This window comes from Manacus candei, unplaced genomic scaffold (assembly GCF_025592945.1).
Source record: "Manacus candei isolate 608988 ecotype Guabito, Panama unplaced genomic scaffold, ASM2559294v1 h1tg000071l, whole genome shotgun sequence".
NCBI lineage: Eukaryota > Metazoa > Chordata > Aves > Passeriformes > Pipridae > Manacus > Manacus candei.
Window position 1 is genome coordinate 1,192,528 of NW_026138119.1, and position 21,841 is coordinate 1,214,368.

The window sequence follows — 21,841 nt, forward strand, 5'->3', positions numbered from 1 at the left end:
CTGCAGCACAAACCAGGAACCCTCCTCAGGTTACACCAACCACACCAAAAGCTCCCTACTGATCCCAGGCCATTTTCCCTCAGCTTTAAACTCAGCCTTCCTTCCCTTATGCTATGCTGCGTTAAAGGGAAGCAGGAAACTCTGCCAAAAACTGTTGTAAGGACACAAAGAATACCTAAGAAACATCTGCCTTCTCTGAACACCGTCCCTGTAATCTGGCCTTATGCACATCTCACTTATTTCACAACTTCTGACATGGGGAACCCCACTGTTTTCACACCCTTCTACAATTAACCACTACAGTTCTTCATAAAGCTGTCAAAGAACCAACCCCTATTCATTCAAACAACCCACGATCCTTATTTCTGTAAAACTCAGAGTTTTCATGTACATAAATTATGTGTAAAATTAGACACCACCACCACCTTCAAACCTGTCCATCAAAACCACATTTTCTCATTTTCAGGACAGATTCAGGCCCGGGTCTGCACAAGAGCAGCAAAGTCAAAACTCTGCAGATCAGGTCTCAAGGTCAGTGATGGAGCTTGAATTAAAAAAAAAAATTAAAAAGAAAAAGAAGGGGATTAAAAAACCAAACCAAAAGAGCTCCAACCACTGGACACTACGAAAACGGGGCTGTTTGCACATTTCTGTTCCCAGGGCAGATGTAGGAAGGGGAAGAAATTGTTTTGAGACAAAGACTGTTCTCTTCATCCTCACAATGAAGTCTCATTCTTTTCCTGCTCCATAAAAAAAAATATAAAAAGCCAAAGATCAAAGTCAGTTAATTCCTCATTCGAATAAAAAGGCCATTCATTTTTAAGCAGAAAGGCAGAGATTATTCCAAGAACAAGCTCTTCTGGGCATCTCCTCTGGCAGACATGTGCTCTGTGAGATGGAATCACTGATGCCAGAGCACAAATTCCAAAGTTGGCAAAAGCTGGAACAGCAGCCCTTGTCACGGTACTTGAGGGAGAAGTTTGCCAGGCTTTTAGCCTCAAATGTTGAGGTATTACAAGATTTTCAGCAAAACAGAATTAGTAAGGTCTTGTAATACTAAAAATATCCAGTGGCACCAGAGGCAGCTGCACAGGCTGTGCACAAGGAACTCAAACAGGTTGAGCTTCACACCTGGACATTGGATACAACTCCCTCCAAATCCTGCTCCAAGCACACGCAGTGGGACACACCCCCTGAACACATTTCTCTGTTCTACTGTTCTTCATGAGTAGTTGTACAGCTCAGAATCTGTATTTTGGGATAAGGAAGAATAAGAAAAACCTGTTCTGTGGAAAGACTCTCAATCTCCAGACCAATTAGTGTTTGGTCAATAAATTTACCTCTTTGTAGTTCCTTAAGATCTGGGGAAAACCTGAACAGCCCCAAGAGAACTGTGGGGGCAGCTCTGCTGCAGCCCTAACCCCTCATTTGGGGCACAAATCCCAAAGTATCAGGAAATCCTGACCTGTGGCCTGTGCAGAGCCAGGTCTGTGCAGCTGCTCCCCCACAGGGCTGGGAAATCCCAGCCTGGATGAGCTGGAAAAGGGGAACGTTCCCTGCCAGTTGCACACCACAAACCCGGGGTGCTGGTGTTAATTCAGCACAAATCAGTTGTTTCAGTGCTGACTGGCACGTGCAAAGCAGGCACCAGTCAGCAGCCTGCTCAAGTGGCTACAAGGTCAGGATTAGATTACTTGTAATCAGCCTAAAAATTGTTAAAGATGGGTTAACCAACAGTTAAAAAGTCAGACACTGCAATCTTCAGATGCCAATAAAAGCATCTCTCCTGTAGAGCCACGAAATGAAATATTCTTTAGAAGAGGAAAAACGTACTCGCCCAATTAATTTTCTGAAATCTCATTAAAAAATTTAGCCCGACTAAGTCATACACTTCTGACCTGAATTTTAATTATCTTTACGCTGGATATAAGTTTTTTTTTCTGATATTTGCAATGCATCATTAATTTTAAAGGAACGGTTTCCTGCTTCTAAAGTGCATCCTTCATCTGAATGACATTTACTGTAACTAATTTCACCTTTAAAAGACATCTGCAGCAGGACTGGGGGGGCTTCAGCCCCTCCAGTACAACACACACATTTCACAAGCAGTGATTTACTATCAGCATCAGTGCTTCAAACCTTTTTAGTGTGTCCCAAATTGCACACCTGCCTCCGTTCCATAATGCCTACCTGAAAAGGATTTTGCATACTTTGAGGTTGAAATTCCAGTGTGAATTTATGAGAACACATTAGGACAGATTGATTAAAGGAAGAACTTCTAAGCTCGCAGGAGATGAGGAAACTTTTAAAATATGGATTACCCTTCAAACAGGTAGCCAAGTAATTATTGAAGAATACATCAGGTTTTTCAATTTGAGCTTCAAAACTAGACTACACAGTCATCATAAAACATCCTTCACCTCACCTGGTACCTGGAATTTAAAGTTTGTTGAAGAACTTAGCTTGAATTTCAAAGTTTGGCCGTCCCTACCAGCAGATATTTGTACTAGAGCATGATAAGGAAAGAGAGAAATACCAGCTTGAAATAATAGAAATAACCTCAGCAGCTCTGCTGCTAAGCTGTGAGTATATAAAAGGGTTGTTTAAAAGTGAGTTATAGTGTTCATTTAGTATGAAAACTAACTGAAAAATTATAGCTCCATATTTTTATATCACTGATTTACTCCTAAGTATCCTTTATTCCTTACTGCTGTAAACACTCAGTAATCTGGAGGCTCCTATAATTGACACTTTGGAACATTGCTGGAAAATGTTCCTCCTCTTGCTGACCAGCTTCCTTGGGGTAACACTGGGCAGGTAAGGGAGGCAGAGGCCAAAACTGTTATTTTATTAGGCCCTTTCTTATGTTTTTGGGTTTATTTTTGTATTATACAAAACTTCTAAATATCCAGCATTACTCAGAAGTTTCATCTTCTTAACTAAACTACAGCAGTTAGAGGCAGAAAGAAAAGCCTGACACACTTGCACTCTGCACTGAAGAGTTACAAAGCAGAAATAACACCTCTGTCAGAATGGAAAAGAAAAAGCTCTAGGAAGTAGCACAATTACAGGAAGATTTTGTAGGAGAGGAACACACTGTTGCTCTGCTCTTTGGGGGACTGACACAGCAGTTCTGAATACGAGGATTGGAAGGAAGGGAGGGCAATTCCACACAGACCCTCTCCTCATCCAAGTTTTGGCATTTTCTGCTCAAGTTTTTCTTGCTGCCGTTCATGACAGTTCTGGTAAGGCAAGTTTGGTCCATTTTATCTCCCCAAAGCTCCCTCCCTCCCACAGGCTGTTACACAGCATGGCTGCAATACTTGTATCTCCAGAGGAAAGAAATTATGTCATTTTGGATTATTCCAGGTAAAAGTATCAGAGATTTGAAAATTATATATAATTATACTCCTGAAAAATGGCAAATCAGAAATAGGTAATCAGCACTCATATCATGCCCCCAATGGAAGGTAGCCTGCCCTCTAAACAGTATGATTTTGAAATATGCATTTTTCCAGTTCTCCAGTGGACTGTATATTTCTGTTCTTCAGCTTTTTTAATGTTATTTTGACAGCAAAGCCAAAGAAAGTCTTCCTGCAGTTCCAATTCCAAATGAGCTCATTCTCAGAAGAGTTAATAGAGCCCTCCATTAACACAACTTGGGTACTACCAGAGTTGGGGGGAGGTTTCACTAACAATGACCATACAGCAAAATGAGCCCACTCAGCATCAGCATCACAGCAGAACATAGATTATTAGCTACTAATTACACTTAACTATGTCATTACAAATTCTAACATGTGCTCCAAGATGCCATGAACGTATCTGCTGCACAGGAACACTTCCTAATCTTGTTCATGAAATAATTACAGGGGCACTATCCTGCCAAATGAGGCAGTAATTAACCCTAATTGCTCAAAATGCAACTGGCTAATTCTAGGAGATTAATCAAGGGGATTCAATTATTATTAAATGACTTAATATGACAAATTGCTGCATTAGGAGAGGGGGCTTTGCTCCATTGCAGGGTACTTTCCCAGGATACAGGCACGGTTGTGTTCTGTGTGTAGGCAGCTCCCTGTGTTTGCACAGCCCACCCTGGGCAGTGTCAGAGCTTTCCCAACAACCAGCTCTTGTTTGGGGAACCTGGATCAGCCCCGGACTGCACGTTGGGAATGAGAAATGCACAGGCACAGCCCCCTCCTGCAGCAACATCACACCACAGGCACAAGGCTCTGCTTCCTGACAGCCCTGCCAGGATGCCTTTGGTTTGCTCCTTAAAATAACACCCAGGTACCACTGAATCACTCTGGTAAACACACAAACAGGCTGGAAAACACAGCCACAGCCCCCAAATCCCAGTGTCACCATTACACAGCAGGCAGGTTCATCCTGGGTTTAGCCCCCTGGTGCAGAGAGATGAGCTGCCACAGTGACACTTTCTAACAGTACAGACAAAATGCATTGTGGGATGGATTCCAGACTCTCAGACAGCCTACAGACCCATGTAGGATGGGCTTTTTGTTGGTAATTACCCCTTTGGCATTTATTACTAAACTATAAAAGGAGATAAAATACATTTATTCACTTACATGCTTTACTTTGGCCTTTTCTTCAAAGAATCAAAGACAAGAGAAAGCCAACACAGTGCATGTTTTCATAAAGATGATTTAAAAATACTTGCTCTAAGCAAAAAAATCAAACTATTTCCTTTTTCTCTTATTATCATCAAAAAACCTGGGTTCAGGAAGCTGTGGCTGGCTGGTAGAATCCCAAACTGGATAAACCCTAAATCTGCTGTAACTGCACTAGAAATAAAGGAGGGGGGTAAAAATAAGGAGGCTAAATACTAATAAATCTGTGGACCTTTATAGAAGGAAGGGAAGAAAACACAGAAGGAGAAAGCCTGGAGGCACACACACACTTACCTGAGGGTCATGCTGGAATTCCTGCCCTGGCAGCTTGCACAGAGGGTTGTTCTGGTCCCCTAGATGATGTGGGTGGTTGTGCTGCCCTTCCATGGTATCATACCAAACTCTGCCTCACAGTTCTGCTGGAGGGAACACAAAGAGGAGAGAGAAGTCTCATCACTGCCAGAAACTCTTCCCCAGGACTGCCTACACAGGGTTGCTCAGGGCAGCAGCAGCAGAGTCCTCCCCTCCCTCCCTCCCAGTAACTCACACCCCTCCCAAAGGCAGAGCCGGGAGCAGAACAGGGCAAAGCCACCCTTGTTTCAGGAGTTTTGGCAAGTATTCACTCAGCAAAGAACACAACCTGACCTGATTAGTGTATTAATAGTGCATGTCTGGCACTTGGGCAATGACTAACTCCTAATTTAAAATGCAAAGGTATTTGAAATATTTGTGGGAGTGGGGTGTTTCTGTGATGCAGAACAACTTCTGTAGCAAGTACTGCTCAGTCCTTTTAACAATTGTCAGTGAAACAAGCCTTTATCTCTGGCAGATCCTTCCCAACACCAGCTACTGTAACATGGGCACACACAGTATGGGGGGAAGGCAGAAAAAAGGCTCTTGTTTCTTCAGCAAATGAATCTTCACTCTAACAGACACTCACTGGCTGTGGGAGCTGCTGTTCCAGCTGCACAGAAACAGCTGAGCACATGAGTTACTCTCAGGTAAAAGTTTTCCAAAGTTAGTACCATGAAACTTCAGTGGGAGGAGAATCACTGATAGTGTGAAGAAGTTCGAATTTAAGATTCCTTCTGCCTCGAGCATCTGTAGCTTTATCAGTAACCAGGTGAATACTTAAATAAAACTATGTCTCTTAATATCAGTGTTGAAGTGTCCTATGAAATTCCTACCTTACATTACATTGCTGGAATGATCTTAATTATGTTATTAATCAAGATTTGGAGAAAGGCTGTTTACTTGAAGGGACAATGTACCACATGTTCTCTCTCTTCCAAGTCCACAGGCACAGAGCAAACCCTGCAGGCCACAGGTACCTCACCACAGAGCTCCACAGGAATCCAGACACTTCCCATGCACAGCCCCCATCAAAGGCACGTCCAGACAGCGCTGGGTGAAGTGTCTGTGGTTGAACAGGGATCCGACTGTGTATCCACTGTGTCCTGCCTTCAGAAAGGGCTGGAGCTCAAAACAAGGACAGGGATTTACTTCTGAGTATGGGAACCTGAATCACCTGATCACCCACAGGTCTGGGACGTTCCTCACAGGACCATAACTCTCCACGAGGAAGCTCAAGGTACAATTCCTTCCTGTGGGGCCTGGACAGCTCAGGAGATCCCACGTGCCACGAGGGGTAGGGGAACGGGGCAGGATTTGGGTTCAGGCACTGTTCGTTTAAAGCCCTAACCCAGCCCAGCTGGAAGCAGAGGAAGGAGGAGGAACAGAATAGCAGCTTTGAAAAGAGATCCAGCCCAGCTCACATGACACAGCTCCTGACACCTCCAGGACAGCGTGTCCTGCTCGGGCTGGCAGCTCGGCTATTCTGGGCTGCTGGCACAGCCAGGGCAGAGGGGAAGGGGATCCCCAGCAAGGGGCTTCACAGAGGGGCTTAAACAGCAGCCACCAAACACCACGAAGGCACTTTGTTGTGTCAAAAAAGGTCCAAGGTACACTCTTGGCACGGGCACATTTTTACTTTGCATTGTCCTAAAAGCTCTGCACTTTTCCTTCTCAGGTGACAGCTCCTTTATTCCCGCTTCTGAATTTCCTGCAAAGCTTTGCAGTGTCAAACATTTTCAGACTGAGTCTTGACCATGACTGTAAATTAAACCATTTTTAAAATGGCATGAAGGACTACATGTCTTTCCAGAAAGCCACTAAAGGAACAGGATCATCATCATGGGAAACATGACCAAAGCCCCTGTGGGATGAGCAGCTTCTTCTCTCAAATGACTGCCACCCTTCTGTGGTACAGTTGTTGCTGCAGTCAGTGGCAGCATTCCCAGGTAACCTGGGGTTTTTCCAAAGCCAAGGAGAACAAAACCCCTCTCATGCAGCCAGCTGCCCTGCCACATCCCAAGTTGGAGCTCCTCTTGGGTACCTGAGTGTCCCCACACCCCCATCCCGTCCATCTGACGCTCAGCAGCAGAACACAAACCACCCCCCGCACCCCTGGTACCTCGCAGGTACCTGACAGGTGGGATTCTCAGGGCACAACAGCCCAGGGCACTCGGGAGCAAAGGCCAGGATCATTAGTTACGAGCCACTCATTAAGGAGCAGAACCTCATCAGCATCTTGGCATCCAGTCCGAGCCGCCCCGTGCCCCGGGTGCCGCTCCTCGCGGAACAGCTGTGCCCAGTCTGGCTGGGTATCACCATGTGTCTCGGGATGCCTCCAACTGCACTGCAGGCCAAGTGATTTGCTCCCAGATGTATAATCGACATGACAGGACCGTGCACCTCTCAAGCAGGCGGCAAAGCAGCAGTTTGTGCTCAGTGTTACAACCGTTTTCTGTACCAGCACTTTTCACCTCCTGCAAGACACACCAGCTGCTCTGTGTGCCAGCGTTCAGCTCTGCTGCTGCCCACCACACACACACACACACATATATGTGTGCTCTTCCACTCAGCTCATACCCTTCTCATACCCTCTCACCACACAGGGACTTAGAGGGGGAGCCAAGCAGCTCTGTTTGGGTGCCTCATGTAAAACAAAACAAAACAGAACAGAACAAAACAAACAAAACAAAACAAAACAGGAAGACTGATGTAGTTCCAGAAATCCACAAGTTGTTTAAACACAATCAAGCACATTAAACTACTGCACAAATTCGCACCTTTCACCACACACAGACCCAGCAGTGACACAGCCGGCAGTGCACCCCAGAGCTCCCCGGTCCCGCAGGGATGTGCTGCCGGCCGGAGCTCCCCCTCCCCAGGACACTGCTCACTGCAGGGGCAGAGCAGAGCAAACTGCTTTACAAAATAAACACAACCACAGCACTAACACTTTCTTCCTCTCTGCTGCCCAATAATATTCTTCCTCTTCCTTGCTCATAAAATAAATCTGCCAGGATACTCCAGGAGATTACCTATATATTTAAATGATGATCCTGGCTCATGATTACATCCTCACTGTGGTTCAGGGCACGTGCTGTGGGGAAGGCAGCCCAATCCTAGGAGAGTACTATTTCCGAGTGACTTTTATTGTCCATTATCTTACACCATTCCTGTCACAGCCATGATGCCTGGTAGGAATAGTTCACAACAGAAATATCTTTGTCGTTAGTATTCTCATTGCAATTTAGTCAGATCAACCTTTAAATCTCATCCATCACACTGAAGAGCTCTGGCAAAGCAAGCACAGTAATATATGCTTCCATGCAAACCCTAATTACAGGCTAGGTTAAAAAGCCCAGCCCGTTCCTTCTGCAGTGCAAGGTGACAGGAAATCCTGAGCATCCCTTGGTTTCTCACTCTCCCTTTTTGCTGGTGGAGTGCGTAACCCGTTCATTACAGCAGACTGATTCTGTCTGGCACATGACAAACTTACTTGAACCCAACAATTAAACTTCTGACAGCGTTTCCAAAAGCAGAGAGTATTTACTGTAAATGCCTGACAATTTTTTTCCTCTCCGCTCATCTCTCTCAACAGTCACCTTATGATGACTGGAAATTACCATAAGCAAATAGCAGTCTAACATCCAAAAAACCCCTCATGTTAATGTGAAATACACACCTGCCAACACTGAAAGAATATGAATATGAATGTTAAAGGAAACGACATGAGGAACGGCACTGAAATGCTCGAGACAGGAGAGAATGCTGCAAGAGCACACTTAAAGAATTTTTATTTATATAAATATATATATGAAGAATTTAAATAAATAAAGAGTTAAAGAATAGGAGTCAGCAAAAAATTGTTCAGCAGTTAATTAATAGCACAAACTGGTAAACAAAGTGCAGATAAATCACCAGTAAACAGCTTCAGAATTTTCAGCTTAGAATCAAGATGAAACTGTATCTATATTCACAGGCAGAGACATTACACAGTGTGAGTTACACCTGCAAAGCCTGGGAATGCATAAAATACATGGAACTGTGAACAGACTGTTAAAGCCAATACATAAGATAAACAGATACACAACTTTGTTAGATTTAGTAACCATGACCAATTTTATATCATCTCGTTACGTTCTTTTACATTATATACTATATTATATATATTATATAATAGATACTTGTTTATATTATCTATTATATTATCTAGTACAACTTTAGTCATGCTCATTGACAAACTCTAAAGGGCAACTGAAAACTGGCAGAAATCAACTTCCCAACCTTTAGTACCAGGGAAGCTTTAAAGGGCAGGCCCTGGATCAAGGTAATAAAAGCCACAGTCACCAAACTCACAAACAACAGTTGTGTTTTAAAGTAAAATTCTCTTTATCAGTATTTTTAAGTACTAAGGACCCCAGCTGTGGTTTTTAACTCACTGCACTGAAGGGGCTCAAAAGCCCCAGAGCTTTTTCCTACCATGTCAACAACTGATAGTCATTGAACAAATGCTGTGACAGACACTGGAATTCACTGTTCCATCCCTAGAAGCAAAATGACATTAAGTCGACTATTTAAAGCTATTTGGAGCCATCTCACCATGGATGTCAATAAAACAAGTGCTTCCTGCCAATAATGAACTATCTGTGTCAGACTTCCCACGCTGCTTCCAGTCGCTCCCTACACCCAGCTCAGGTCCATATTCCCATTCTAAACAAGCAAGTTATAATTCCTAATGCTCTGTCTTCTAGTTTGGGGGGAAATCTAGTAAAATGGCCTGCACATGGCAAGGTGTGGCACAGCATTCTCCCCTCCCCAATGTACCATGCTGTCTGAAGATGCTCCTGCAGTTTCTACAACACTTTGGAGAGAATGGTTCAAATGCCCATTTCTCACTGCCAACCAGGAGGGCATGCAGTTTACTTTAAAACCAAAATATTCTGGATTTAAAATTTTTAATCTGAGTTAAGAGTTGGGTTTTGTTTGGAGGCATTTCTTCTGTGTTGTAGTTTCATCTCCCCACAACCTGGTCCTAAATCAAGACATAACTGTCTGTGTAAGTCTCCTGAACACCCTTCAGGTGCTCTGTAGCTCGATCCATCCGTTACAAGGGATGGTTTCACTGGGCTCCCATTAAACAGTCCCAGGATCAGTGCCAGGAGTACTTGGTGATTTATATTTATGACTAAATAATCAGTGTGATATCAGGTAAATGTTCCTTCTCACCAGCCTAATGGGACTGTTCCTACCTCTCATTTCAGTGCATGGAATTTCCTAGTGCAACATCACATGTAAATATTTATGTGTGATGTTTGTGTGAGGTGTAAACACCAAATCCATATTCCCGTCCAAAACTGAGGATGGACAGCAGTCAGCACCATTTGAAGTGACAACAGTGCCTTTGAAGAGAGATAATACCATGGCCATGCTACAGCAACAGCAGGTTGCATTTTTCCCCAACTAGTTTTTACTTACATATGTTTCAGATAAAGAAGCCAACATATCGTAATTTATATTCTCCTAGTTGCAGTTTTGAGCCCTCTGAAAGATTCACTATATTCATTTTTACAACCTTTGAACCATTGCAGACAGACCTCTCAGGCCACCACTGCTGCTAACGAAACACATGTTAAAAATAAACACATACTAAATCTACCTGGAATTTTACTGTATTGCTTACCAAGCATGCAACAGCATGCTCACATTTTAATTTATAATGCAATAAAGCTTTCCAACACGAAGCCAAATTATTTAAGAACATTTCTGTTATCCTCCTTGGAATTCATTCGTTTCTGACGAAGGAAAGATTAAATATAGGCTGGGAATATATTCATAATGTATATGTTCACAGAAACTGCCAGACATTTTCACATCATTAACTCATAACTGAAATAGGTCCCATCCCTGCAGCCCTGACACACACACACACACTGTACAGCCCTGGCAGCCCCACTCCAGGCTGGGGTTGGCTCCTCACAGCCCCGGCACAGAGCGAGGTGACAGCCCCCGTGTGACACCCGGCCCTGCTCCCTCCAGCCCCCCAGGGACCCCTGGGACAGGAGGTGCCAAACCCCAGCAGTCGGGCAGTCTGGTTGTTCCCAAGCTCTGGTGAAACCCTCCTGCTTAAGCCAATTTCTAAAATAAGTTTCTGCCAGACACAACCACAATTCCAAACAACTTCCACAGCTCGTTCCTGTCAGACACCTTTTGTAAGCACCCATCTCCCACAGGAGCACAGGCAAACAGACCAGCCAAAGCCACTAAGATAAAATCAGATGTAACATCCAAAGTACAAAAAAAAAATCTAAACAAGCTCTGCTGCTACAACCCCAAACCCCAAATGTGGGATCTGTTCAGCACGGTCTGTTCTCAGAAAGTTTAACAAACACATGACCTTAAACCCTAACAAAGTTTTCTACAAATATTTATATACATATGTGATTGGAAACACCACCACTCAGCACGGATAAATACCTTTTAATTAGCACAATTCCAAGCACTCGAGAAATATTAAGCAAACCTCACAAAGATACCTCTGAAATATTGCTGTAATTTCTCAAATGTTGAAGGAAAGCTCAGGCACATCAAAGTACAAGAGCAAGCCTGTGTCAGATGGGCTCAAAATCCATGAACCTGCTCATGGAACCTGTAACCAACTTTGCTCATGCAGCTTCTCCCTACAGCCAATATGTGAGTCTTTAATAGACACCAGATCCCTCCCAAATCCAGGGAAAAGGAACGGAGCAAGATAGAGACCTATTCACCCAACTTCAAAACATCAGGACAACAGCTTGAAGTATTCACATTTCCCATAATCAGAAGGAAGAGGAAATGATGCTGAGAACTGTGCAGCCCAGCCAATCCAAAGATCCATGTGATCCAAATCCAAAGGCAACTTCAAAGCCGCCCCATAAAACCTGCCCAGACCTTGCAGGCACCAGATGCTGGCACTGCAGGAAGGGCTTGCACAGCATCTGGATCCTGCAGGGAACAGCCAAACGGAAGCACAAACTCTTCCTGGTGTAAAAGGATTTCATGTTTTCCTACTGACAAAAATAGCTACGTTGGAAACACGTTTGTGTTTTTTCCGCCCCAAATATGCTAAGTAGGACTATTATCAATATTGCTTCTAAATAAAAATCACTTCTCTGCACGTTCCTGAGCATCCAGAACTAACAGCACCAGTTTTCCAAATATTAATGCAGCTCTTTAGTTCATACCCCCCCTTCTGTACCCCTGTAGGTAACATCTCCCTCTCCCCTCCTGCACGGGCACAGTTGTCCTTTAAGAACAAGAATGATTCACCAGTACCTGCACATCAAGACCACAGGGTAAAACAAAGAGGATCTGTTCTTTATAACGTCTGGAGAGCTACTTTTATTACTTATTTTGATGACAGACAGGGTTAATGAAGTTCTTGCAGAGAACTCTCCCTTTCCTGGGCTAAATGCCCAAATTCTTTCAGGATTCACAAGACTTGTCTATTTAAATTGGGTCCAATTTTTTTTTCCCTACAGAAAGGCCTGCACAGAATGTTCTGAAGAGAAGCTGGGAATTAACCTTTCAAGAAAATTATACAGAGCTTGCACATTTAGTTATAAGAGACAAATCACATTTCACACTGTATTCTGCCCTCTATAACAATCTTCTATTACTCTAATAAGCTTCAATGTTGAAGCACAAACTGAGTAGTATCAGATTATTAAAACCCAAAAGCTTACTCATGGAAACAAAAGGCTTCTACTCTGCCCACCCTGCATTCTTTCCCTGCCCCTGACTGCCAAGACCCCACACTGATCTCACACTGATCCTGTGCTGTGAGAACAGGAATTCACCTTGAGGGAGCTGGGAAAAGTCCATTTTGCTTCCCAAGACAGCTCTGCTGTCCCCCCCAGCTGCCTTTGGGACTCCCCCAGCCCTGGTCAGCACACAGGCACTGATGGGGCTGGGCACTGTCTCACCACACAGGCACAGGCCATGGGCACGGGGAGGACCTGCCCTGCTGCAGTGAGTCACCACAGCCCCTTCAGGGCACAAACCAGGGGGACTAAAGGAGATCCCAGCAAGTTAGTCACAGAGTAAGTTATTGCATACCTTAACATACAAAGAACTGAGAGCAAACACAGGTAGAGAACCATCCCAGCACTGTTTACCCTCGGATGGTAAAGTTCTTACATCTGACAGAATGTTATAAATTGAGTAATTGACCCACAAGGAAGTAAAGAGCTCAAGGGAGTTAAAAATTACCCTATAAATACCATAAAGATTAACAGGTTTGTAATACCCACCCAAGCAGCGCTTACTCTAAGTGGAATGATTATGAAAACACAGCAAGAATATTTACTCCACGGCCCTGAGTTCAGTATATACAGACTCCACAAAAGGCAGTGCTGGTTCTTAATACGCTGACAGCTGAGAGTCACCACTTAGGTTTCCCAACTGATTAAAGGGTAGCACAGACACGCAGTTGTGACTTATTTGCTTCCTTGGAATACATTCATATATATTTAAAACCTTTTGAAGGTTGTTTGGGGTTTTTTGTTGCAGTTTTACGTTTTCAAGGCTCATTTTTTCAGAACTCTGACAGAAGAACTGATGAAACACCAACAGCACAACGAATGAAGCAGAGCCTCCATGAATGAAAGAGGAAGGGATGTTTGTGTTCATGTTTGATATCTATTCTACCCTGAGCCCCTTCTCTTGTCACAGTAATGACACACATACACCTCGAGAACCAGAGTCACCACAGACCCTCCAAGCCAGACCTGACACTGAGAGTGCTCCTTTGCAGGAAACAAAATGTTCCAACAAGGAGAAAACCCACCCCTTTTCAGGATGGCAGCAACAAGTGTCCACAAGGTTAAGAACGGGACAAGACACTTCAAGTGAAATTCCTGGAAGGATTGTATTGAATGTACTGTGAAGTTGCAATCCATGCTGCAGGTCAACATTCCCCAATTATTGCACCATCTGCAGCAATTTTCATCTCCAATTCCACAGTTTAAAAACCACTAAGTTAAGGAAAAAGTTACTCTCCCGAGTCAAAGAGGACAGTTGGCTCTAAGGAAGGAGGAAAAGTCGTAACTTGTGTTTGCCTGCCCCACCGGAGCAGGAGAAGGGCTGTGCGGGAAGGGAGCACGGCTGGGCCACCTCCCGGCCCGGGGCCCCGGAGGGAGCAATCCCAGCCATGCAGCCCCTCTGTGCCGTCAGTGTGGCCTCCCAGCTCCACTCCAGGCACGCCACGAGCTCTCAGCAGCCCGGGGACACTTCCCACCGCCGAGCAAGTGGGCTTCCCAGAGCCCCAGGACAAAAGGAACCCGAGAACAGGATCTGTCACCGAGCTCTGCAAAACGAAACACTTGCAAATCCTGCCCGGGGTGTGGAGCAGCACCTGCTCCGTCAGCAGGCTGGGCTGGGAAGGGTCACAGCCCTGAGCAGGGTTCTGTCCCCTTCGATGTCCCTCAGCAGGGGAGGAGATCACTACTCACTGCACACAGTGTGGGGAGCAGCAGCATGGCCACAGCCTCCCCCAGGGGGACAGCACAGCCCATCCTGGGGTCCCACCATGTCCAATAGCCAGGGGTTTTGGGGCCCCAAAGGTGGGGGGATGCACTGAAATGAGACCCCTCGGGAGGGTCCCTCAGCTGTGTGCTGGCAGTGCTGCCGGGCTGTGGGGATGCTGCTGACAGGACAGCCACTCCTGGGGGAAGAGCTTATCACCCCCTGCTCAGAGGGGAAGCTCTGCCCTTTTCTCTGGCAGTGCCACACTCGGGTTTACTGCCCCTGGGTTCTTCAGTTCGGGGGTCTGAGCTCACACGCTCCCACCCCGTCCTGCCACCGCCAGCACGGGATTGGGAACTGTCCCTTCCCTCTAACCAGGAGGCTCGTTTCCCAAAGGGCTTTCTGGAACAGCATCAGCAGCGTCTGCACACCTGGAAAAACAACATTTCAATAAACGTCCAGCTGATGCTACAGATACAATCCCCCCACTGAGACAAACCCTGTGAGGAGGGGCAGCCCCACAAACCCCGCTGCCCTGAGCACAGAGCACGGCACTGCCAGCCCCGACAGAGCCAGCACAGCAGCTTCACACCGCCACCCAAACCAGCCAACACCGGGAGAAAATGAGAAAATAAACTGCCTTCCTAAAAAGCAAAGGCATTGGGTTGGTGCCTGAGGTCTGTCCAAGGGCAGGGATGGGCTGACACCTCCTTTGACTCATCATGGCAAGCACAATACAAAGGTTGGAGTCCAGAACTGGAGAACAAAGTTACCCAAAGCCAATAAGTACAAAAACTTTAAGAAATGCCTGGGGACTGTAAAATGCCTGTTAATAGTCCAGAGGGGTTAAAAAAAAAGATAGGAAACCACCATAAGGGGAAAAGCTGGATGTCAGCAGCAACAACTTTTTCATTTAGAAAGAGCGATCTTACCACTCCTGCACTTTGTGATCAGGCATGTCATAACTGTTTTAATAAGTTTTATAATTGTCATGGTGAATTAGCTCATGGAGCAATAAATCAGCACATCTAATTCACAATCTCACACTTAACTTTGTGCAGTTCTGTGCACAAGCTCCACTCCTGCCATATTGAGATCTCAGCAGAAAACACTCGGCCCCAAACCTGCTCTTTTTCAGACTTCATTGCACCTGGACTCCATTAAAGATGTGGATTTGCTGCTTGTTTCCTTGATAGCTTCTAAACTACCTGATTTCCTTGGGTAAAACACAGTACAAGCACAGGACAGACACCACCACCCGACCTTCCCAAAACACAGCACACAACAGGAGTCCTGCACTACCTGCAAGGCGTTTTTCCTTTTGAGATGCAATAAATAATGCCTTCTGCCTGCTCACCAAGCATCTGTGAGCTTTCAAGAATGCTTTGGAGCCCAAAATTCCTCGAGTCGCATTCACTTACACCACCGGGTTTCAAATAGATCCGACTCCGCTGCCGCTTCACTTAACGTGTAACGGGAAACTCAAATTTGACTAAAAGGCTGTATTACATTACTACTGGGTTTATATGGAAACCTTTTTAGGAGTAAGAAGCTAAGGGGAAGGTTTTTTTCTCTCCCATCTGCGACAGGCAGCTGTTCACTGCCTGGAATCTCTGAGAGCAGACACTTAAAGTAGCACCAAGCTGAAGTAAACAATTTAGAAATTTAATTTCATTAATTGTACTGACACCATAAAACTATTTGCAATTTATTGCATCATGCCATGTAATAAGCCATGCCACAAGACTAAACACTGGAAACCACATGTACTTTTTAACTGAATAAAAAAATATACTTTTTTCTGAAATATTTTAAAATGTTAAAAAGCAATCCAAGAGACTTCTCCTGCCCAGACAGCAGCGGTGCTTACAGCGAGTCCAGATGCTGAAATACTTAGCACAGGTTAGGACTCGAAGTAATCTTGATCCAATCCAATATGCATATAAAAAATAAGCCAAGATAGAAAAAGACCTATTTACCCACAAAAAGGATCTGACAACATTACAGACTTCTGCATTCAATCCACTATTAAAAATAACTCCCCGTGCTCTTCTGTTTTTAAACAAAACTTCACTTACAAGCTCTGGAACGGCCACCTGGTCCCACACAGAGAACCTCCTGGGTCCTCCCTGTCCTACATTTCAGCCAGCTAAAGACAGGAGCTCCCAACCTGGCTGTAGGAACACACACACCCCCAAACCTGCAAGGAAATTTTTAAAAAATATTTTATACACCTCCATTTTCTACGTAATTTAGACACACTGCAGCAATTTCAGTCTGCTGGGAAAAAAAAACACTGTGACTTTAAAGTCCTGAAGACCTAAATCTAGATTTTGCATGCAAATGTTTTGGCTTCTGGGTTTTTTTCTTCAAAAGGAAAAATACCAACATCACCTCCCAGTTTGAACACACTCTTCTTCTGCCTCCTAGAGACTGTACTTATTCCCCGTTTCCCTTTGGAGACACAGCTCTACAGTGAACGTGGAGTTCACGAGTGGAAGGGACCCATTCCAGGCCATCACATCCAACATGCTCTGCAGCCAACAGACTGCCCGGCCCCGAGAGCAGCAGGGAAGGTCCAGCAGGTTCCCCCAGCACACAGCCCAGCCCTGCACTGCAGCAGCCTCTGATCCCTCGGGTGCCAGTCCCCTCTGGGAAAGGCAAGGACACAGCTTGGGAACAGCCCCCAGTGTGTGGGGCGAGCTCGGCCATCCCGGGGCTGCCCGACACCGACCCCCCAGCTGTGTGTTCTGCTCAGCCCCAGACAAACTGCACTTATCTGCTGCACTCACAGACCCACCAACGCAAACGCCCACGAGCTTGCTGAGCACTGCCATGTGCTGCCACTAAAAGCTTTGCAAAGGCAGGGTGAGTACAATAAACACAGCATTAACACCATCTAGCAACAGAAAGAGCTATTTTCAAGGCCTCTGCCTTCAACAGGACAGAGTGTTCATTCTGCCCATTTTAGACAATCTTTAACTGTTTTGTGCTGGGAAAGGCTGTCCTGTCCAGTCCAGGAGTGCAGCACAGACACGTGTGAGCCTCCTGCCTGTCCTGGAACCAGGGCCACAGTGGCTCATCCTTTTCTTGCCAAATGCCACACACAGCACAGTCCAGCACCTGGAGAGGTGTACACTGAGTCAGTCACCGTGTCCCCACAAAAGGTAAAACACACTGGTTAAGTGAGTTTACCACACAAATGCAGCAGTGTGTGTCACAGGCAGAATGGCTGTTCTTGACTTCCTCAATCACGATTCTGTGCTCAAACCATAGGGAACCAAGAGCACTGTCTGTCTGTACAAGGGTTGAGTTGTAGCAAAACTGTGGGAGTTGCAATTAGAAACACGATGATCGTTCAATGGTGAAGATGAGCCCAACTTGTAAAATGAAGTTCCATGTACCTACTGTTCTCATTTACTGGAGATCACCATGAACAACCTCTTCTGCAACAAGAATATCTAAGAAAAGCGAATTAGAGTGACAAAAACTGAAGCACAAGTTGGGCAGTTAAATTCATTTTCCATAAGGACTGGATCCCAACCAGGCTTTCATTTAGGACAGAGCAAAAGCCCTACAAGCCCTAGAGGTCTCACTGGTTCCCACTTCTGTAATTTCATTTGTGAAATCTTCCTCTGCTCCTCCAGGACAGTCCATTTTCCTGCTTTAAATTCGGTCTGAACACATTTGATTTCTCCCTCCTGCCCCAGCTGTGGCTGCAGCAGTCACGGGGGCTGGTCTGTACTGCCAGCTGGGCTGTTGTGATACACCTCTCAGAGTCTTGAGGTTAAATATATTTGGCACCGTGTAAAGGAGGAGAAGATGTTAAAATACATCCACTAATTAGTCTTTTACACATCTGGAAGGCTGCAGGTGCACAGGAGGGGGACTTGCTGGTAACCACCCCATTTTACAGCTAAGAGGGCAGAGCAGGAGGAAAACCCACAAGGGTATTTCTGGCCCCTATCCCTATACAAACAAAAATATGGGCAGTATTTTTTACTCTGAGAAAGCAACAGCTCATTCAGTACACAAAAAACTCTTTCAAGCCATTGCAAGAGGCCTTCAGGCCAACAGGTAGGAGTGAATAAAGCCCAAAAGCAGAGGGTGGGAGAAATCCCAGAATAATCTCCCCCTATTTTCTCCAGTACAGACTCCCTTACTACATGAGATGAGAAAAGCCAGTGCAAGTTCAACATTTTCAGTGTACATTTCAGTGTTATAGATTGACACGAAACTTTTCAGGCAGGCTCACAGAAGGCAAGTACAACCAAAAAAACCTGTTTCCCAGTATGGGCTTGGAGTCCAAGTTATTCATCTTCACCTGCTCTTTGCCCGACAAAATGAACAGTGAAGAATTTGAAAAGGTACATTAAAACTCACATTCCAATTATGTCTGTTCTCTCTCATAAAACACCTATTTGTCAAGAAACAGAATTCCAGAGGAAGGAGGGGAAAAGGAAACAAGCAGAAGCGTCTTATACATCACAGGTGTTAGTACAGCAAAAGGTTGGCTCTGCTCTGACAATTCCTTTGGGGTGACAGCAGTCACTCACGCTCCGTCTAGAAATCTCACTTCCCACAGAAAATGCTCTTTTTCCAGCATAATAAAAGTTCCTCACAGCCCCTTTTTTTTTAGGTCTCTAAGGCTCAGAGCCAGAGGAAACAGGGGCAGCAACACCCTTATCTAAAAGGAGTTCCTTCTTTTTTTGTTGTTGCTTAAGAGAATACGAGTGTCACAAAAAACGTCGACAGGAAAAAAATAACAGTGGAAAGAGTTTGACGCAATGTCAGGAGACGACTCGAACGCAAAAGCTGCAGAAATGCGGCAGAAGTTAAACGGTTACTTACAGTGATTCACAAAAATGAACTTTAAAGGAGACGCAGAGCTGACAGCAAGGCAGTCACAATGTGTCAGGAACTCGCATCACTGGACTTGTAATTGCTACAATATTTCCTATCAAACTACTTCTCCTGCAATAACGCCATAGGCAATCACCATAGGCAGAGAGATTCCATGTGTGTGAACAGGCAGACAAACAGATGGGCTCAGAGATCCACCGCTACTCTAAACAAGCATAAATCACACTTTGGAGGGAGGCACATGGTGGGGGAGGAAAAGATGGTATTTTCTAGTTCAGCTCTACCATGTGCTCTCTCCGGAGCCATGTGTGCAATCCCCGCAGCGCTGGGGTCACCCCGCAGTTCCCATCTCCCGAGGCAGAAGCAGGTACGGGACCAGGGGACCGCCGGGAGCTGCGGGCTCAGGAGACGCCTGCGAGAGGCAGCCGGGCAGGATCTCGGGGCCTCCCGCGGGTCTCTCCGCCAGCCCTCGGAACTCCCGGAGTCCTCCCGAGGACACGAACCGGGGACCGGCACATGCCGGGCGGCGAGGGCAGCTCGGCGGGGCGGGGGCCGCGCACGGCTCGGCCGGGGCGCGTGTGCTCGGAGCGGCTAAAATGGAACCAACCCCCAAACCTCCTCAAAGCCTCCGAGCGACACCGGCCCGCGCCAACACGCGTGTCCGTATCGCGGTCCTGACTCTGCCCCAGCGGCCAGGCCGGCGGATCCCCATCCTGCGGGAGCGGTGCCGACCCGCGCGGTGCGGGGCCGTTCCCGGCCCTTCCCGCCGCCGCCCGGGCACATGCGGGCCCCGCGGCCCGGGCCCCCCGCTCCCGCCCGGGCCTCCCCCGCCCACCCGCGCCCGGCCCCGCGGCCCGGCCCGGCCGGGGCTGCCCGGAGGGGCCGCGCGGCGCCGGGGCCCGCGGCGGGCACAGCCCCGGCTCAGCCCGGCCCGGCGGAGCGGGGCCCGCGCGCTCACCTGCGGCCCGGCGGTGCGGTGGCGGGGCGGTGGCGGTGGCGGGGCGGTGCGGTGCGGGGCGGTGGCGGTGCCGGGTGCGGGAGCCCCTCCGGACCGAGCGAGCGGCGCCGCGTCCCGCACGGAACTTCTCGGCGCGCGCCCGCCCCGCGCTCCCGCGCACGCGCCGCCCGCCCGGGCGCGCGCGCCGCCGCTGCCACGCAGGCCGGGCGGGGGCCGCGCGGGGGGCGCGCGCGGGGCGGCGCGTGCGCGCTCGGCACCACCTGACACCCCCCCCCCCGGCCCCGGCCCCGGCCCCGCACCCTGAGCGCGGGGGGACGGGGGGGCGCTGGGGAACGGGGGAACGGGGGGGCATCGGGGGAAAAGGGGGCGCTGGGGCCCGGCCCGGCCCCGCCGCCTCCCGCCCCACCGCCCGGCCCGGCCGCGCTGCGCTCCTGCCCCGGGACGCGGCGCTGCCCCGCGCCTCCCCCGCCCCGAGGGCCGGCGCGGTGCCCGCGGGGCTCCCCGCGACCCGCTCCCGCCGGGGCCGCACCGCGGGACGGCCTGAGAGAGGCACCGCCGAGTTCCTGCGGGAACCGGCCTGAACGGGTCCGGCCCCACATCCGTCCAGCGCTTCGCATGGAAAACCCTGAATCCAAACCGCTGTGCTTTGCGGCTGCAGCGCTGCTGCCCGGGGCGAGCTGAATTTCAGTTCGAAATTCAACAGGTTTTTTTACAAGCGCACACAAACCTGAAAGCGAACGTGATTAAACACAAGCGGAAGGAGCGAGGCTCCCCCGCGGTCCCGGCGGAGGAGGGCGATCGGTCCCGGCTGGACAAGTGTCAGTTCTGTCAAACTCCTGCCAGGATGTTCGCGGGGAACTCCCCGCGCTGGCACAGCTCGGCGCTACCGCCAGCGAGAGCTGGAGCGGTGCACGAGTGCACCTCTGGAACCATTTCCACCAGCCCTCTGCCAGTTAAAGAGAACACTTTCTAATGCCTTTTTTTTTTTTTAGTCAGTCCCCTAAGCCGGACGGGTTGAAGTGCCCCAAGCAATGAGCGTGGAGCCGACCCCAGCAGGGATGGGGAGAGCTGTTCGCTGGGATCACTCCAGGCACCCGGGATGGGGCTGCGGTTTCATCCCGTGTGTCCCGTGCCTGGGCCTCTCCGTGTTTCCAAATTCCTCCAGGTGTGCTGCAGCTGTCTGGAGAAGACAGTGGGACACAGTGACGCCCTTCCCCGCAGCACCGAGGGTTTGTTGTGTGCGTTCCCCGGGAGCAGCGGGAAAGGCCCGGTCCGCACCCTGTGCCTGAAGATAAGTCAGTTCCCGAACATGCAGCTTCCAGGGAAGTGCTGCCGCCTCTCTCTCCACTCACTGCATCACCTACGCCCACACCAGAGCTGGGGGGAACCTGCTGCCCGAGACACTTCGGTTCAAACAAGTCACTTTTTCCAGCAGACTCCACTCAAGTACTTCAAGCTCCAAAGTCATTCTGTGTTTTGCAGAACCCGAAACATCATGGCAGGTCTTTACTCAAGTGGCTTTTATCCGTCAAAA

The 21,841-nt window shown here is 47.7% G+C and overlaps 1 protein-coding gene across 2 annotated transcripts in view; it reads right to left on the reverse strand.

The window, feature by feature from the left end:
• Nucleotides 1–20,470, reverse strand: part of NEK6 (NIMA related kinase 6) — a 43,263-nt gene extending 22,793 nt beyond the window's left edge. Inside the window, exons 1-2 of one of the 2 annotated variants that reach the window (XM_051807586.1) lie at nucleotides 20,308–20,470; nucleotides 4,929–5,050 (exon numbers count right to left, since the gene is read on the reverse strand). In XM_051807586.1, the coding sequence (XP_051663546.1) occupies nucleotides 4,929–5,021 (93 nt within the window). In that variant the 5' untranslated portion in view covers nucleotides 5,022–5,050; nucleotides 20,308–20,470. Of the gene's footprint in view, nucleotides 1–4,928; nucleotides 5,054–20,307 lie in introns of both variants that reach the window. The other variant, XM_051807587.1, reaches the window with a different exon arrangement.
• Nucleotides 20,471–21,841: the final 1,371 nt, after the last annotated feature.